Raw genomic sequence first — 15,817 nt, forward strand, 5'->3', positions numbered from 1 at the left:
TTCCTGGCACTAAGAATGTCAAGGCTGACGCTCTCTCTAGGAGCTTCTTTGCTGATTCTCCTGTGGTGACCAAGCCTGCTACCATCTTAGGTGAAGGGGTAGTTCTTTCTGCCATCTCGCCCAATTTGAGACGTGCTCTGGAAGAGTTCCAGGAGGACAAACCTGAGCGTTGTCCCAGTGAAAAGTTGTATGTTCCTGACCAGTGGAAGAAGAGAGTGATGTCTGAAGTTCATTGCTCTGCATTGGCTGGTCATCCAGGTATTTTTGGTACTAGAGATCTGCTGAGTCGGTCTTTTTGGTGGCCCGCCTTGTCTCGTGATGTCAGGAATTTTGTGCAGTCCTGTGGGACTTGCTCCCGGTCTAAACCTTGTTCTCGCTCTAGTGGGTTGTTGATGCCTTTGCCGGTCCCCAGGAGGCCATGGACCCATATTTCAATGGATTTCATCTCTGATATGCCTGTCTCTCAGAGAATGACTGTTATTTGGGTGATTTGTGATAGGTTCTCTAAGATGGTTCATCTTGTACCACTCCCTAAGTTGCCATCTTCCTCTGAGTTGGTGCCCCTGTTTTTGCAACAGGTGGCTCGCTTGCACGGGATTCCTGAGAACATTGTATCTGACAGAGGAGTTCAGTTTGTGTCTAGATTTTGGAGGACTTTCTGTTCCAAGCTGGGAATTCAGTTGTCCTTCTCCTCTGCGTTTCACCCTCAGACCAATGGGCAGACGGAGAGAACAAACCAGACCTTGGAGTCGTATTTGAGAGGTTTTATTTCCGCTGATCAGGATGATTGGGTTTCATTTTTGCCCTTGGCCGAATTTGCTTTAAATAATAGAGCTAGTTCTGCCACTTTGATGTCACTTTTTTTGTAACTTTGGGTTTCATCCTCGATTTTCTTCAGGGAAGGTGGAGCCTTCGGCCTGCCGAGGTGTTGACACTGGTGAAGAGAATGCACCAGATCTGGGACCAAGTGGTGGATAAGTTCTCTCTCTCCCAGGAAAAGGCCCAGCGGTTTTCCAACCGACATAGGACCATTGGTCCCCAGTTTAAGGTTGGTGATATGGTTTGGTTATCATCAAAAAATATCGCTATGAAGGTGGCTTCTCCTAAGCTTAAGCCTAGATTTATTGGACCTTACAAGATTTTGGAGATTATTAATCCGGTCTCTTTTCGTTTGGCTCTTCCTGTCACATTTAAAATCCATAATGTGTTTCATAAGTCCTTGTTGAAGAGGTTTGTTGAACCAGTTGTTCCTGGGGTGGCACCTCCGGACCCTGTATTGGTTGAAGGTAACATGGAATATGAGGTAGAGAAGATACTGGATTCCCGTCTGGCTAGACGGAGACTCTAGTATTTGGTTAAGTGGAAGGGTTATGGTCAGGAGGATAATTCCTGGGTCTCTGCCTCTGATATTCATGCCAAAAGATTGGTGCGTGCCTTTCATCGGGCTCACCCTGATCGCCCTGGTGGCGTGGATGAGTGTTCGGTGACCCCTCCTCAAGGGGGAGGTACTGTTGTGAGTTCATTTTCCCCTTCACCGTTGAGGTCTGATGAACTCCCTCTTCTGGTGAAGGAAGGTAGTGAGGCTGATTACCAAGCACCTGAGCAGGATGATGATGACTGGGTGACTGGAATTGCTGACTGGATATAAGGCAGCTGACGCCCTTCTGCCTTGCTGGTGATTTCTCAGAGGGATTCTAGGAGACCAGTCTGATTCCTGCTCCTCAAAAGCTATGTTTTCTGCTCTGCTTTTTGCATTTGTGTTTTGGTTTTGTTTTGCCTTGTTTTTCTGGATTTCTGCCATTCCCTGCTGGGGTGAGCTGAATTGCTTTTTGCTCTGTCTTCAGAAAATACCTGAGTACTGATATAGTCTTTTTGAAGCCTAGCGTCTTCAGGGCTTTTTTCCCTATCAGTCTGTTGGCTCTTGTTTTGATAGGGTTTTGGGTGGATTGCAGACAGCAGCTTTTCTATCCTGTCCTATTTAGTTAGCTTGGGCCCCATCATTTGCTCAGCCTATCTGTGTGTGTGTTTTTTTTCATCTTGCTTCACCGTCATTATATGTTGGGGGCTGCCTATTGCTTTGGGGTCTGCTCTGGGGCAGTTTAGATTTCCCTTTCTGTCTTTAGGCTATTTAGTTCTCCGGCTGTGATCGAGGGGTCTAGGGCACCGTAGGAACCCCCCACGGCTACTGCTAGTTGTTGTTGATAGGTTCAAGGGTCTGCAATCCGATAGCTGCCAAATTCTCTGGTTTTCTGGACTTAGCTAGTAGTTCTGTTTTTGCCTTCTACGGTGACTCATTCATAACACCGGAAGATGCGTGAGGGACTTCTTTGAGGCCGCATCCGCTTTCCATTCTCGCAGCCAGAGGATACGCCGAATTGTAATGGCATTTGCCACTATCCCCGCCAGACCTCTTGCTGAGTCTAGGGCTGCGTGAAGCATGTAGTCTACTACCACTGCTATCTGGACCGCTTGGTCCGAGAGCCCGGCATTTGGAACTTGAAGACCCTCCTGTAGTTTGTTGGCCCAAGCCAGGATGGCTTTGTTGCCCAAACTGAAGCAAACGCAGGGGCCAGGGAGGCCCCTGCTGCTTCGAAAATGGAACGAGCCATGCGTTCTACTTGCCGGTCTGCTGCGTCCCTGAGGGTTGAGCTGTCTGGCAGAGAGAGTAAGGTCTGCGCTGCTAGTCCAGATACCGGGGGGTCCACTTCTGGTGTATCTGTCCACTGTTTGGTGTCTTTCTGTGAGAAGGGGTACTTTGCTTCCAAATATTTCTGATTGGCAAATTTTTTCTCAGGCTGCGAAAACTGTGTAGCAAGTATCTTCTGAAACTCATGGTGATTAAGGAAGACCTTAGGTGGTTTCTGAACACTTTCGAAACAAATCTTATGTTCTGGGGCTTCTGGGACTGGCTCTGAAATTTCCAGCACCCGATGAATGGCAGAGACTATGTCCTCAACTAGCGCTGTATTGCTGGGGGGGGGGGGGGGATGGTACCACGGACCTCTCCGTGTCATTGTCTGAATCGGAGACACAGATGCCTTCCGAATCCTCTGTATCGCTAAGGTGATCCCTGGTGGGCGACCTGGGGCGGGGGTCTTCTGTGGTGGGGGATCTCTGTGGTGAACTGCGTTGTCTGTCTCTGACAGGGGACTGCCTAGGAGACCTGGAATGACTGTCTCTCCCTGGGGCGGGATGACCTTGTGCTATAGGACGACTCAGGTGATCGTGACCTGTGGGTCCGCTTACGTCTGTGAGAGTCGGAAGCATGTTCCTGAGACAAGCTGTCCGTTTGCTGGGTAACGTTCATAGCCGGGACCCGACCCTGCAGAGCTCGCAGCAATGTGGCGGTTAAGTTATCTATGGACTATGTCATAGACTGTGACATCTCAGTAGCCCATTCCGGCGTGGTATCTGACACTGGAGCGTTGGTAGGGACTCCCTGGGGTTCTGACCCAGAGTTCTGGATGCAATCCCGGCAGTGCGGATACGTGCTGCCACTGGGGAGTGTGGCTTTGCATGCTGTGAAGAATGCATAGAAACATTCCTGCCTGGTTCTCTTTCTTGAGCACGGCATAGTGCACAGAGGCTGGCTATCAGGGATCCTACAGGGGTGGCTACGCAGAGGGAACCCACAGATAGCCTTATAGGAAGTATGGATTCACAGCTGAGTAAAGAGAACCCAGCTGTGATCTTAACCCACCAGTGTGCCCTTAGGTCCAGCGCCGACAGATCCCAGTTCTGTGCCCCCCGCAGACTGCTGTGGTTCTCTGCTGGAGGCGTTCGTTATCAGGATGTCTGCAGCTAAAAAAATGGCCACTGGGACGCTGAGGAGAGGAAGGAGGGGGCGGCTATGGAGAAACGCGCCCTTTCTGCCTCGATCTGCCCCTTCTATGACACTCTAGAGTGTCATTTTAGTCATCCGGGGGGCGGGGAAAAGGCTGCGGCTTCAGCTAGGCCGAAGCCGCGGTCTCAAGTAGAGGCCTGATGCCCAGGAGGGCTCCAGAGCGGCGCGGTAGTCCAGGAGGGGGTCGGATTTGTACCAGACGCCCCCGGAATGGGCGACTGACTAGCGGTGGGGGCAGCAGGGGTAGCGGTTCCTCTGTGGGGGGGGGTCCCTGGGGCGCCATGGAGCCACTGCTGCTGCAGAGACAGGGGCGCAGAAAGTCCTGTCTCTGCTGTGCCATGTCTGCCTGCACCCTCCCCCCGGCCTCCACAGGATCCCACAGTTGGTCTGGGGTCCCTGGATGCTGCAGAGTGCTGCCTATTCTCCGACCCTACCTGCGGCGTCTCCACCTAATGCCCCCTGCGGGGGATTAGGGAGGGTGCGTCTGTCACCGTCAGGGGTCTTCATCCTCGCCTCAACCCAGACCCCAAAGGGGTTGGGGAAGGAGGGGGGGGTGTGTCTCAACTTCGGACCAGTACCCGAGGGACTGGGGAAGGAGTGACATGGGGAATAGCCGTCTCCACTTCAACTGGGCACCCCTAAAAAGGGGGCCAAGGAAGGAGCCATGCCAGGAGTCTCGCTGGAGACCCTCTTTTCTTCATCTGTATTTCCGGACGAAGAAAGGAAAAAACGGAAGAAAAAGGTGTGTGTCTCCTTGCGACACTAAGCAAAAACTGGAGATGGCTGACGGCGTCCAGGGGTGTATACTGCAGAGGAGGAGCCATAGTTAATCTTTTTCAGATTATGCATAGTGTCGCCTCCTAGTGGACAGCAGCATAACACCCATGGTTCTGTGTCCCCCAATGAGGCGACAGAGTAAACAACAGCTCTTCACCTCCCACACCTGCACCCTGCCAGTGATGTCGGTGCCAATGTCGCTGGTCTTCTTGTGACCTTGTTATGCCATGCGAGTGCTGCAGCCAATCATCGACCGCTATTTGGCCGCAATTCTCACACTTTGAGACATCTCAGGAAAGGGTTAGCAGCTGCTTATTGGCAGTAGTGCTCACATGGCATAATGTCAGGCGCAGGTTGGCATCACTGGAACGGCACCGATGCGAGAGGGTATTTTTACTTTACACTGAAGCATAAGGGGTGTCTGAGTAGTGGAAAACCCTTTTTAATACCTGTCTTTGATGATGCTGAAGTAGAAGCTGGACAGGTCTCTGGAGATCAGGGATTCCAGCAAACGAATCACCTTTCCAAACTCGTAATTCTTATAGGCCTCGGTCACCTGGGGAAAGGACACACAACGCTCAAGTCAAGACAGGTCACATCTGCAGAAGGTTTGCCTGGCACTGTGCAGCTCTTCCACCATGCCGCTTGGGTAAACTATCAGATTACGGACCGCCGCCATATGTAAAAAAAAATCTCTTGGTTAAGCAAGTGCCACAGCCGGGGCCAACACCTGCAGCCACCCATTACAGAAGCTGGAAGGAGCACAGGGGTTTTTTTTCTTTCTTTTTAAAAAAAGGTGCCTTTCTTCCAGAAACAGTGCCACATGTGTCCGTAGACTGTGCAGGAACCCATGCTGGTTTTGAAAGAAATAAGGCATATCTGGATGGAAGTACAGAGCTGTGCAACCTGTACATGATCATTTGTGAGAGGTAATCTGCTCACAGTGACCCCACCAGTGTGGGCGCCTTGTCTCAGTGACTTGTCAGTGGTATATGGCATCAGGCTCTGGGTTACCTTGCTGGCATAGTCCTGAAGCAGATGAAGCATATACTGGTCTATTATATACATCTGGGGTCCAGGGGTGGCGTCAGTCTCGGGGCTGTATCCGGCCAGGTTGCCCAGCATGAATCGCACCGTGTTCCGTAACTACAGGAGGAGACAGTCGGGTTAGGAAATCAGCGTGGCTCTATGAGCTGCCAAACTGAAAGGTAGAAATGAAAGTCCATACCTTTAGTTACATCCCCTGTATCTCACATTACACCGGCCATAGTAGAATATTCCCCGTGTGCCATGATGGGTATCACGGCCTCCTGGTCTTAGTAACTCTACATTTAGTGCACGATTTACATGTATGTTACCCTGTACCCCCTTCACAAAAGAAGTATCTCCCCATCATCTGGTGGACCAGATACACCTATTGTCATTTTATTTTAAAGGGGTAATTCCAGTAATACACATTGATGAACCCCAGGCGTCCACAATAACAGCACATTGAATTCTGCAGAGCATCACTCTCTGTGCACAGAATGCAGCAGCACTCGACAGGCACAACGATTTATACAGACATGTCACAGCGCTCTAAATAAGAGGGTGGCTTGTTCTGCAGCTCAGTCCTGTTAACTTCTATGAAGAGCAAGACAAGAAGGCCTGTGTAATTGTGCGGATTGGCAAAGGTCCCTGTGTAATTGTATGGATTGGGAGGGGTCCCTGTGTAATTCTGAGGATTGGCAGGGGACCCCGTGTAATTGTGCAGAGCGGCAGGGGACCCCCATGTAAATGTGTGGATCGGCAGGGGACCCCGTGTAATTGTGCAGATCGGCAGAAGTCCCCGTGTAATTGTGCAGGGGACCCCGTTTAATTGTGCGGATCGGCAGAAGTCCCCGTGTAATTGTGCGGATCGGCAGAAGTCCCCGTGTAATTGTGCGGATCGGCAGAAGTTTCCGTGTAATTGTGCAGGGGACCCCGTGTAATTCTGCGAAGCGGCAGTGGACCCTGTGTAATTGTGTGGATCGGCAGAAGTCCCCGTGTAATTGTGCAGGGGACCCCGGGTAATTGTGCGGAGCGGCAGGGGACCCCGTGTAATTGTGCGGTGCGGCAGGGGACCCCGTGTAATTGTGCGGAGCGGCAGGGGACCCCGTGTAATTGTGCGGAGCGGCAGGGGACCTCATGTAATTGTGCGGAGCGGCAGGGGACACCGTGTAATTGTGCGGATCAGCAGGGGACACCGTGTAATTGAGCGGAGCGGCAGGGGTCCCCGTGTAATTGTGCAGAGCGGCAGGGGTCCCCGTGTAATTGTGCGGAGCGGCAGGGGTCCCCGTGTAATTGTGCGGAGCGGCAGGGGTCCCCGTGTAATTGTGCGGAGCGGCAGGGGTCCCCGTGTAATTGTGCGGATCGGCAGGGGACACCATGTAATTGTGCGGAGCGGCAGGGGTCCCAGTGTAACTGTGTAGGGGTCCCCATGTTTTGCAGAGGACATCCAGCAGTAAGGACATGCAGATTTGTACAATTACAGAAGGGAGTTATTAACAGGTGCAGATCCAGGCTCCGGTGATAAAGCATTGGATAATAAAACTTATCTGTTCTATGAGTGAACATAATTGTGGTGATCGCTGCCCTTCTGAACCATGTGCTCGCTATGTTGCCTGCATCTTCTCCAGCGAATCTTGCTTAAAAGCACACATCAGGTTGTGCGACACCTCTCACCCATTTCCAAGGAAATCTTAAAGCTCAATCAAGCCCTGCGTTTATTTCTTTCCTCTGTTCTCCTACACACGTACTGCCTGATGCTGCCACCAGGGGGCAGTATATGTAGCCGTATATGGCTCCCATTGAGATCAATACATCACTAATACCCAATTATAAGCCCCAAATAAGTTTATGGTAAAAGTCACTTTTATATTGGAGCGTTACCTTATTGATGTCTGACTGGGCTGAGTTTAGGACTGTTGGACCGATCACTACTTCTGTAAAGACATTTGATTCGGCAACCCACCAACGAAGTACGTCTGCTCCGTAGGCCGGCTCCTTTGCTTTGTCCTAGATAATTAAGAAAAGTCACCTCTTACCCTAATAATCCCAGTACCTTCAAAAAGGCCTTCACCCTTGACAAAGGTGCAGGTCCCAGAGGTGAGACCGGCACCTCTCAGACATTCATGTCCCACGTCTCTGACCGACACAAGGATCTCCCCATTTTCTAGAGCGCCATAAAAATGAAGCTCTAGATGAGGCCCGTAATTATGTGTATTGATGGTTATCGTTCCTGGTTCTTACCTTTCCGCCACAAATAACAACATCGGGGTCCACCACGTTCCCTACGGATTTCGACATCTTCTCTCCTTTCTCGGATAAGATGAAGTCGTGGACAACCACGTTTCTTAAAAATATAAACAAAAACATGTGAGGAGAGTAAAGCACGGACTATGAATAAATGATATGGACACCTGAGGATTTACTCTAAATTAAATTCATGTTTTTTTTTGTTTAAAAACATGGATTTGTGTGATAACTCACCGTAAAATCCTTTTCCCCAAGACGCTCATTGGGGGACACAGAGACTGTGGGTGTATGCTTCTGCTGCTAGGAGGCTGACACTAAGTGAAAAAAAGAGGTTAGCTCCTCCTCCGTCGTATACACCCTCGCCCCTATTGCGGGCGGAACTCAGTTTGGTGCCAAAGCAGTAGGACAACAAATCAGCCTTAATACAGGTACAACATGCCCAGAAAAGGACCACCCTTATATCAAATTAGTAAATGCATATAAATTTAAACAAAACAAGAGCCAACTGGCTAATAGGGTGGTGGTTGCTGTGTCCCCCAATGAGCGTCTCTGAGAAAAGGATTTTACAGTGCGTTATCACAAAAATCCATGTTTCTCCTTCGCCTCATTGGGGGACACAGATACTGTGGGACGTCCTAAAGCAGTCCCTGGGTGGGAGATTGACTCACCGATCCAAGCTACATGCACCTCGTTTAAAAGGTGCGCCACCGCTGCTTGGAGAATCCTTCTACCCAGGCTAGCATCCGCCGAGGCCTGAGCATGGATATTATAATGTTTGGCAAATGTGTGCAGGCTGGACCAGGTTGCTGCCTTGCAAACCTGTTCCGCCGAAGCCTGGTGCCAGAGTAGAGTGCGCTCTGATCCCTGCTGGAATCGGCGTGCCTCTAATGCGGTAGGACTCGTGAATAGTCAAACGAATCCATCTGGGTATGGTCGACTTTGAGGCAGCGAGTCCCTTCCAGCGCCCTTCGGGCGTGTGTCCGTCTGACGAAAGGGTGCCGTCCTCGACATGTACCTCCAGAGGGCTCTTACCAGGTCTAACGTGTGAAGATCCTTTTCCACATGGTGCACCGATGCTGGACAAAATGAAGGCAAGACAACATCTTCATTAATGTGAAAAGAGGACATGACTTTCGGCAGAAAAGGAGGGGCTGGTCTGAGCACCACCTTATCCTTATAGAAAGTGAGGAACGGGGCTTGGCAGGATAGGGCTGCCAGTTCTGAAACCTGCCTGATAGAAGTGATGGCCACTAGGAACATCACTTTCCAGGAAAGGTACCTGAAGGAGATATCCTGAAGCGGCTCAAATGGAGCTTCCTGCAGAACACTTAGGACCAGGTTAAGGTCCCAAACGTTCATAGGCACCTTATAGGGAGGTACCAAGTGGGAGACTCCCTGGATGAAAGTCTTCACCTGCAGATTGGTAGCAATTCTGCGATGGAACAAGACGGATAAGGCCGATATTTGTCTCCTGAGGGAACTTGGGGCTAAGCCCAAGTCTAGGCCCGACTGGAGAAAGGCCAAGATGTTGGGGATTGAGAATCTCAGCGGAGAAACACCGCGGCCTCGAGACCAAGCCAAGAACAACTTCCAGGTGTGGTGGTAAATTCGTGCTGAAGCAGGCTTCCGGGCGCTAATCATTGTAGCAACCACCTTGCTCCCAAACCCTGCCTGGCTTAGAGTCCAAGATTCAACGGCCATGCCCTCAAACACAGGGCCCCTGAGTTCAGGTGGCAAATTGGCCCTTGAGGGAAGTAGATCTGGGTGCTCTGGCAGGCGTCAAGGAACGTCAGCGAGCAGCTGCATTAGATCTGCGTACCACGCTCGAGGGGGCCAGTCTGGGGCCAGCAGAATCGCCGGAACCCCTTCCGTCTTGATGACCCTCGGGAGTAGTGGCAGCGGGGGAAATAGATATGGGAGGCGAAACTGGTTCCATGGCAGAACTAACGCGTCCACAGCGATTGCCTGCGGGTCCCTGACTCGAGCGACATATGTGGGCACCTTCGCGTTCACTCTGGACGCCATCAGGTCCACATCCGGGGTTCCCCACAGCTCACAAATCTGCTGAAAAACTTCGGGATGTAGAGACCACTCTCCAGATGCAAGACCCTGCCGGCTAAGAAAGTCTGCCGCCCAATTTTTCACCCCCGGAATGTGGACAGCCGAAATCACCGAGTGGTTTGCTTCAGCCCACTGAAGAACGTGCCCCACCTCGCGCATGGTTGCTCTGCTGCGGGTGCCCCCTTGATGATTTATGGAAGCCACCACCGTGGCGTTGTCCGATTGAATCCGGACGGGGTGGCCTGCTAGAAAGTGATAAAACTTCTGCAGAGCCAGCCGAATTGCTCGTATCTCCAATAAGTTGATCGGGAGGCGTGCCTCCTGTGGCGACCACCGTCCCTGGGTTGTATGGTGGCGAAACACCGCTCCCCAGCCGAGGCGACTGGCGTCGGTTGTCATTACCAGCCAATGATCTGGGGGGGAAAGGTTTCCCCTGGGCCAGAGAGGAACTTGTTATCCACCATCCGAGCGACTGCCTGACTTGAGAGGACAGTCGGCACCGCCGATCGAGCGTGAAAGGATTCTTGTCCCAGGCTGACAAGAGGGCGCACTGCAGGGGGCGAAGAAGGAACTGGGCGAATGGTATCGCTTCCATTGCTGCCACCATTTTCCCTAGAATCCTCATCCCGGATCGGATGGTATGAGGGACTGGCTGGCGAAGTGTCCGGACTCCCTGCCGGAGAGCTAGCGTCTTCCTGAGGGAGAACTACCGACCCTTGGCAAGTGTCGAAGATCATTCCTAGGAAGGAGATCCTCTGAGCTGGCACAAGGGATGACTTCTTCACATTGACCAAACATCCTAAGCGGGCAAGAGTATCTAGCGTGATGTTGACATTTTCCTCGCATGCTCGTATTGACGGGCCATTGACAAAGAGATCGTCCAGATAAGGTAAGACGACTATGCCTCGAGAATGCAGTATGGCCATGACAACTGCCATAACCTTTGTGAACCCTCTGGGAGCCGTGGCTAGCCCGAAGGGTAGCGCTATGAACTGAAAATGTTGCTCGCTGATGGCGAAGCCTAGAAACCTCTGATGAGGAGGAAAAATGGGAATATGCAGATATGCGTCTTGGATGTCTATTGAGGCCAAGTATTCTCCCTGCTCCATGGCCGATATGACTGAACGGAGAGACTCCATCCGAAAATGTCTGATCCTGATGAATTTGTTCAGAAGCTTCAGGTCCAAAACAGGCCTGCCAGACCCGTCCTTTTTGGGAACCACAAAAAGTTTGGAATAGAACCCCTGAGCCCTTTCGTGTTCCGGCACTGGAACAATGACTCCGTTGTGCTGGAGTGATTTGATGGCTCCCAATAGAGCCCTTGCCTAGGAATCCACCCTGGGAGGCCGGGAAAGAAAAGACCGTCTTGGAGGATATCTGACAAATTCTATTTTGTAACCTGAGGCCACCAATTCCTTTACCCATGCGTCGTGAGCGACATTGACCCAGACGTGGTGAAACCAGAGTAGGCGGCGGCCCACCTTGCTGGTGTCGTCTGGTAAAGGCCTCGAGTCATTTGGCCGACGATCTTTGGGATCTGGATCCCCTCGATCTGGGCTGCTGAGTACGCATTCTCCCCAATGGGTTGGCTAAATATGAGACCTGCCGCTCCCTATCCTGGTTGGGGCAGCCTGAGGCGGTGGAATTGGCCGCTGTAGTCCACCCGGTGTTGCGAAAGGCCCGAAAACGTGCCTGAAACGGGTGACGAAAAAGCGGTTTGACCCTTTGTTGAGGGAGAAACCCGCTCCTTCCTCCTGTGGAGTCGGAGATAAGTTGATCCAACTTCTCCCCAAATAGGCGGCCGCACTGATAAGGGCAGGGAAGTCAAGGACTTCTTAGAAGAAGAAATCGGCTCGCCATGTCCTTATCCATAGGGCTCTTCTGATCGAAATTGCATTAGTGGCAGCAAGTGCCGAGCAATTGGCCGCATCCAAAGACGCATTGATTACATAGTCTCCGGCCATCGCCATCTGACCTGCGACCTACGAAATCTCTGCAGGTAGATCCTGCTCCTGCGCGACCTTGTTTAATGTTTCTGCCCATGATATCATAGCCTTGGCTACCCAAGTTGCTGCGAACGAGGGAGCGAGTGCTGACCCCGACGCCTCATATACTGAGCGAGCTAAGCTCTCTGTAAGGCGATCCGTGGGATCCTTAATCGAGGAAACACTAGGGACGGATAGCAGGGTCTTAGTGGCTAGGCGCGAAACCGGAGGATCCACCATCTGGGATTCCATCCATCTTTTACGGAGGTCCGGAGCAAAACGGATACCTTGTTTCGAGTGCCTTTTGACCCGAGAAACGCCGGTCTGGACATTCTCTGTGCCGCTGCACTATGTCCTCAAACTCCGGGTGAGAGGAAAAATTCTGTTTGGGTGCTTCACTCGCTTAAATGCCACTTTATGCCCCGAAGTCGCTGCGGGATCATCCTCAATCCCCAGGGTGTGATTGACGGCTTCTATGAGGCTGTTTCACGTGACCCTGGAGTGTCCAGGTCAAGGGGCTCGTCTGGGTCACAATCTGAGGTCTGCTCGCTATCAACCACTGGTGACGGGGAGCCAGAAGCAGAGATTAAAGATGCCAAGGCACTGGATGGACTGGGCGTCACCGTGTGGATTTGTTTCCTCCGGGTCCGCCTGGAGTGAGAGCGGCTCCTGCAGGCTGGAGGCTTTTGTGAGGTGGAGGATCCCTCTAAGGCCGGCGAGCCATCGTCCCTGCCCCTATCTGGGGCTTGAAGGGACTCTATTGCTCTCGTAAGCGACGCCATGGACAGGGACAGTGATCGGGCCCACTCCGGGGGATTTGACACATTGGTCACGGTCACAGGGGAGGGCTCCTGGGCGCGTTCGGATTCGCAGGCTTCGCATAATCGCTTGCTCTGCGCCCGCGGAAACGCAGCCCGACGAGATGCATGCAGCGTAAAAGAGCGTGTGCGTCTTTGCTTTTTCGGACATGCTGTATCTGTCCGCTGCTGGGGAGGGGGGAGGAGGTAGTACCTCGGTTCCCCTATAACGTGGCCTCTCGGGCAGCACTTACCCCAGTCCTGCGCCCCCCGTCCTGGACGCTTCCACCTTCAAATCGCGCGCCACCAGCTGTGGAAATGAGTCAACAGCATGTAAAACCGCTCTAGGGGCGGAACTTCCGTTCTGCGGCCTAGCCGCGCTCCAAAGCCGGGGCCTAAATTTCTTCGCCGCCGCCCAGTGTGGGGCGGTCCGCCGGAAGTGACGCGCGGCCCAGAGGCGGGACTTCCGGCCGCGGCCTCAATGTTCCCTCTACCCGACCAGGGGGGGGGGGGGGGAAGGGGGGGCGCGGTTCCATGGCACTGATAAAACATGGCGCTACTAACCGGCGCGGCGCTGCCTGACGGATCCAGCCACTCTTGCCTTGCATGGCCGGTGGCTTCCGCCAGCTGGGGGCTCCAGCCCTCGAATCTTTGCAGGAGCCCTCCCAGACCCTCTCCGCACCGATGATCCTCTTCAGCCTGAGCGCAGGTATGTGAGGGGGCCTCGATAAAAAAAATAGGCCGGTGCAGACACCCTAGCTCCATCTAACCCCTTCAGGGGGTGAAGAGAGGGGCCGTCCGCCACCTTGCAGCACCGCAGTCTAAGCATTGGTGGAGTAGCGGGGGCCGCACGGACTAGTCTTGTGCTTCTGTACAGCCCTTGGTTTCAATACCTAGGGGTGGTCAGGGCTAAGTCCGGCATTGTGTCCCACGACGCGGGAGAGGATACGTGGAAGGACACTCGCACGTGCGCGCCCGTTGTTGGTTTGGGGAAATCGGACCCTTTCCATAGGATCTGTTGCCCCTGTCTCATCTTCATGGGAAAAAGACAAAAAAAGTCTGGAGAAAAACCAGGCGTGTGCCTCCATGGACACTAAGCAAAAAACTGATTTCCGCCTGCAATAGGGGCGAGGGTGTATATGGCGGAGGAGGAGCTAACCTTTTTTTCACTTAGTGTCAGCCTCCTAGCGGCAGAAGCATACACCCACAGTATCTGTGTCCCCCAATGAGGCGAAGGAGAAATCATTTTTATTATAGGGTTTGAACCTTTCAGCTTCTACAGCCTCTAGGTACCATGGTACATAAGAGACGGCAGAGTCTAAACTCCAATCTCTCTCTTCTCCTGAACTCGTGTGACCACAACAAAGATGAACCAAACAATAAATCAAACCAAAGAAATCAGAATTAATAAAATAAATAAGCGAAGGAGAAAGTTTAGAAGCAATAAGGGGTACAGGCTCTGTCGTGTACTATGTATTATAACTCGTAGAGGCTGTAGAAACCAAACAATTCAAAATCTACATAAAAAAAATAGATTTTTAGCCCAAAAACCATACACTTAGATGAAAAACAATCCAAATGGTGTCCATGTCCATTAAAGTTTGATTCTTAAAAGGTTAGTATATGATATCCCCGTCACATCCTTATCTGTTCCAAACATTTCCAGATGAGTGGCTTTTATTGCCGGACCAATTTGGATCCTTCAGTAATCAGCGCAATTACTGCGCCCCAATATAAACAACTTAATGACGGGCCAAAGAGCAAAGGCCGGGATACAGATTAGTAATGGCCTTAGTGCTGATAGTTGCTTAGTGAGGATGAAATGAAAGAGAAGCTATACATTATATACAGGGCTGTGAGGCCGCATTGACGTATACCACTGTACGGGCAAAGATAGGTTGTTTTTGGGATGCCCCTGATTACCTGAATGTTATACCAGCCTGAAGGAGGACACTTTTTTGGCTTTTGATGGGTAAATTGTAACTATGGATACATTGGCCTTTTCCAGATGTAAGATGGAGTGATCCTAAAACTGGCTACCCACTTAAAAACAGGATTTTTGGGTTGCTTACCGTAAAATCTGTTTCTCGGAGCCTTCATTGGGGGACACAGACCATGGGTGTATGCTGCTGCCACTAGGAGGCTGACACTATGCACAAAAAAAAAAAAGTTAGCTCCTCCTCCACAGTGTATTCCTCAGTTAGTGAGAAAGCAGTAGGAGAAGGAACAATAGATTGAAAACAGAACAAACAACTCAACTGTAACCAAATCAACCAAAGTAAGAACAGGAGTTGTAGAACATGGGAGGGTGCTGTGTCCCCCAATGAAGGCTCCGAGAAACAGATTTTACGGTAAGCAACCCAAAAATCCTGTTTTCTCGCTCGCCTTATTGGGGGACACAGAGACCATGGGACGTCCCAAAGCAGTCCCTGGGGTGGGAAACAAACTTCCATCAGGCCAGTGGACTCACCACCGCTGCCTGCAGACCCTGTAGACCCTGTAGAATTTCAAAAACGTGTGAACCAAAGACCAGGTTGCAGATTTGCAAAGCTGCAGCGCGGAGGCTCTGTGGCGTACCGCCCAGGAAGCACCCACTGCCCGGGTAGAGTGCGCTCTGATCCCCGGAGGGGCCACTCGATGCTTAACCCGGTAGGCCTCCAAAATTGCCGATCTGATCCAGCGAGCAATAGTAGCTTTGGAAGCCGGGTGACCTTTCCGCGCCCCATCTGGAATGACGAAAAGAGAGTCTGTCTTTCGCAAGGAAGACGTCCTAGACAGATAGACTCTCATCGCCCTGACCAGATCCAGCTTGTTCAGGGACCGCTCCCGAGGGCGAGTTGGACTCGGACAGAAGGACGGCAGAACAATATCCTCATTGAGGTGAAAGGAGGACACCACCTTCGGAAGAAAAGAGGGCGGATGCTGCAGAACTACCTTGTCCTGGTGAAGTACCAGGAAAGGAGAGCGGCAAGAAAGAGACGCCAATTCCGACACGCGCCGGATGGAGGTGATGGCCACCAGAAAGGCTACCTTCCAGGAGAGAAGGTTCAAAGGGAGAACCTTGCAGAACGTCAAGA

At 51.8% G+C, this 15,817-nt stretch overlaps 1 protein-coding gene across 3 annotated transcripts in view; it reads right to left on the bottom strand.

Annotated features, from left to right (window-relative positions):
• The window catches only part of IARS2 (isoleucyl-tRNA synthetase 2, mitochondrial), a 75,475-nt gene that overhangs the window by 12,082 nt on the left and 47,576 nt on the right, over positions 1 to 15,817 (bottom strand). For all 3 annotated transcript variants that reach the window (XM_073556796.1, XM_073556797.1, XM_073556798.1), the window contains exons 16-19: positions 7,892 to 7,994; positions 7,532 to 7,657; positions 5,636 to 5,767; positions 5,071 to 5,177 (exon numbers count right to left, since the gene is read on the bottom strand). In XM_073556796.1, the coding sequence (XP_073412897.1) occupies positions 5,071 to 5,177; positions 5,636 to 5,767; positions 7,532 to 7,657; positions 7,892 to 7,994 (468 nt within the window). The remainder of the gene's footprint in view (positions 1 to 5,070; positions 5,178 to 5,635; positions 5,768 to 7,531; positions 7,658 to 7,891; positions 7,995 to 15,817) is intronic.

This window comes from Dendrobates tinctorius, unplaced genomic scaffold, assembly GCF_039654945.1.
Source record: "Dendrobates tinctorius isolate UK_male_01 unplaced genomic scaffold, ASM3965494v1 ptg000239l, whole genome shotgun sequence".
Taxonomy (NCBI): Eukaryota; Metazoa; Chordata; class Amphibia; order Anura; family Dendrobatidae; genus Dendrobates; species Dendrobates tinctorius.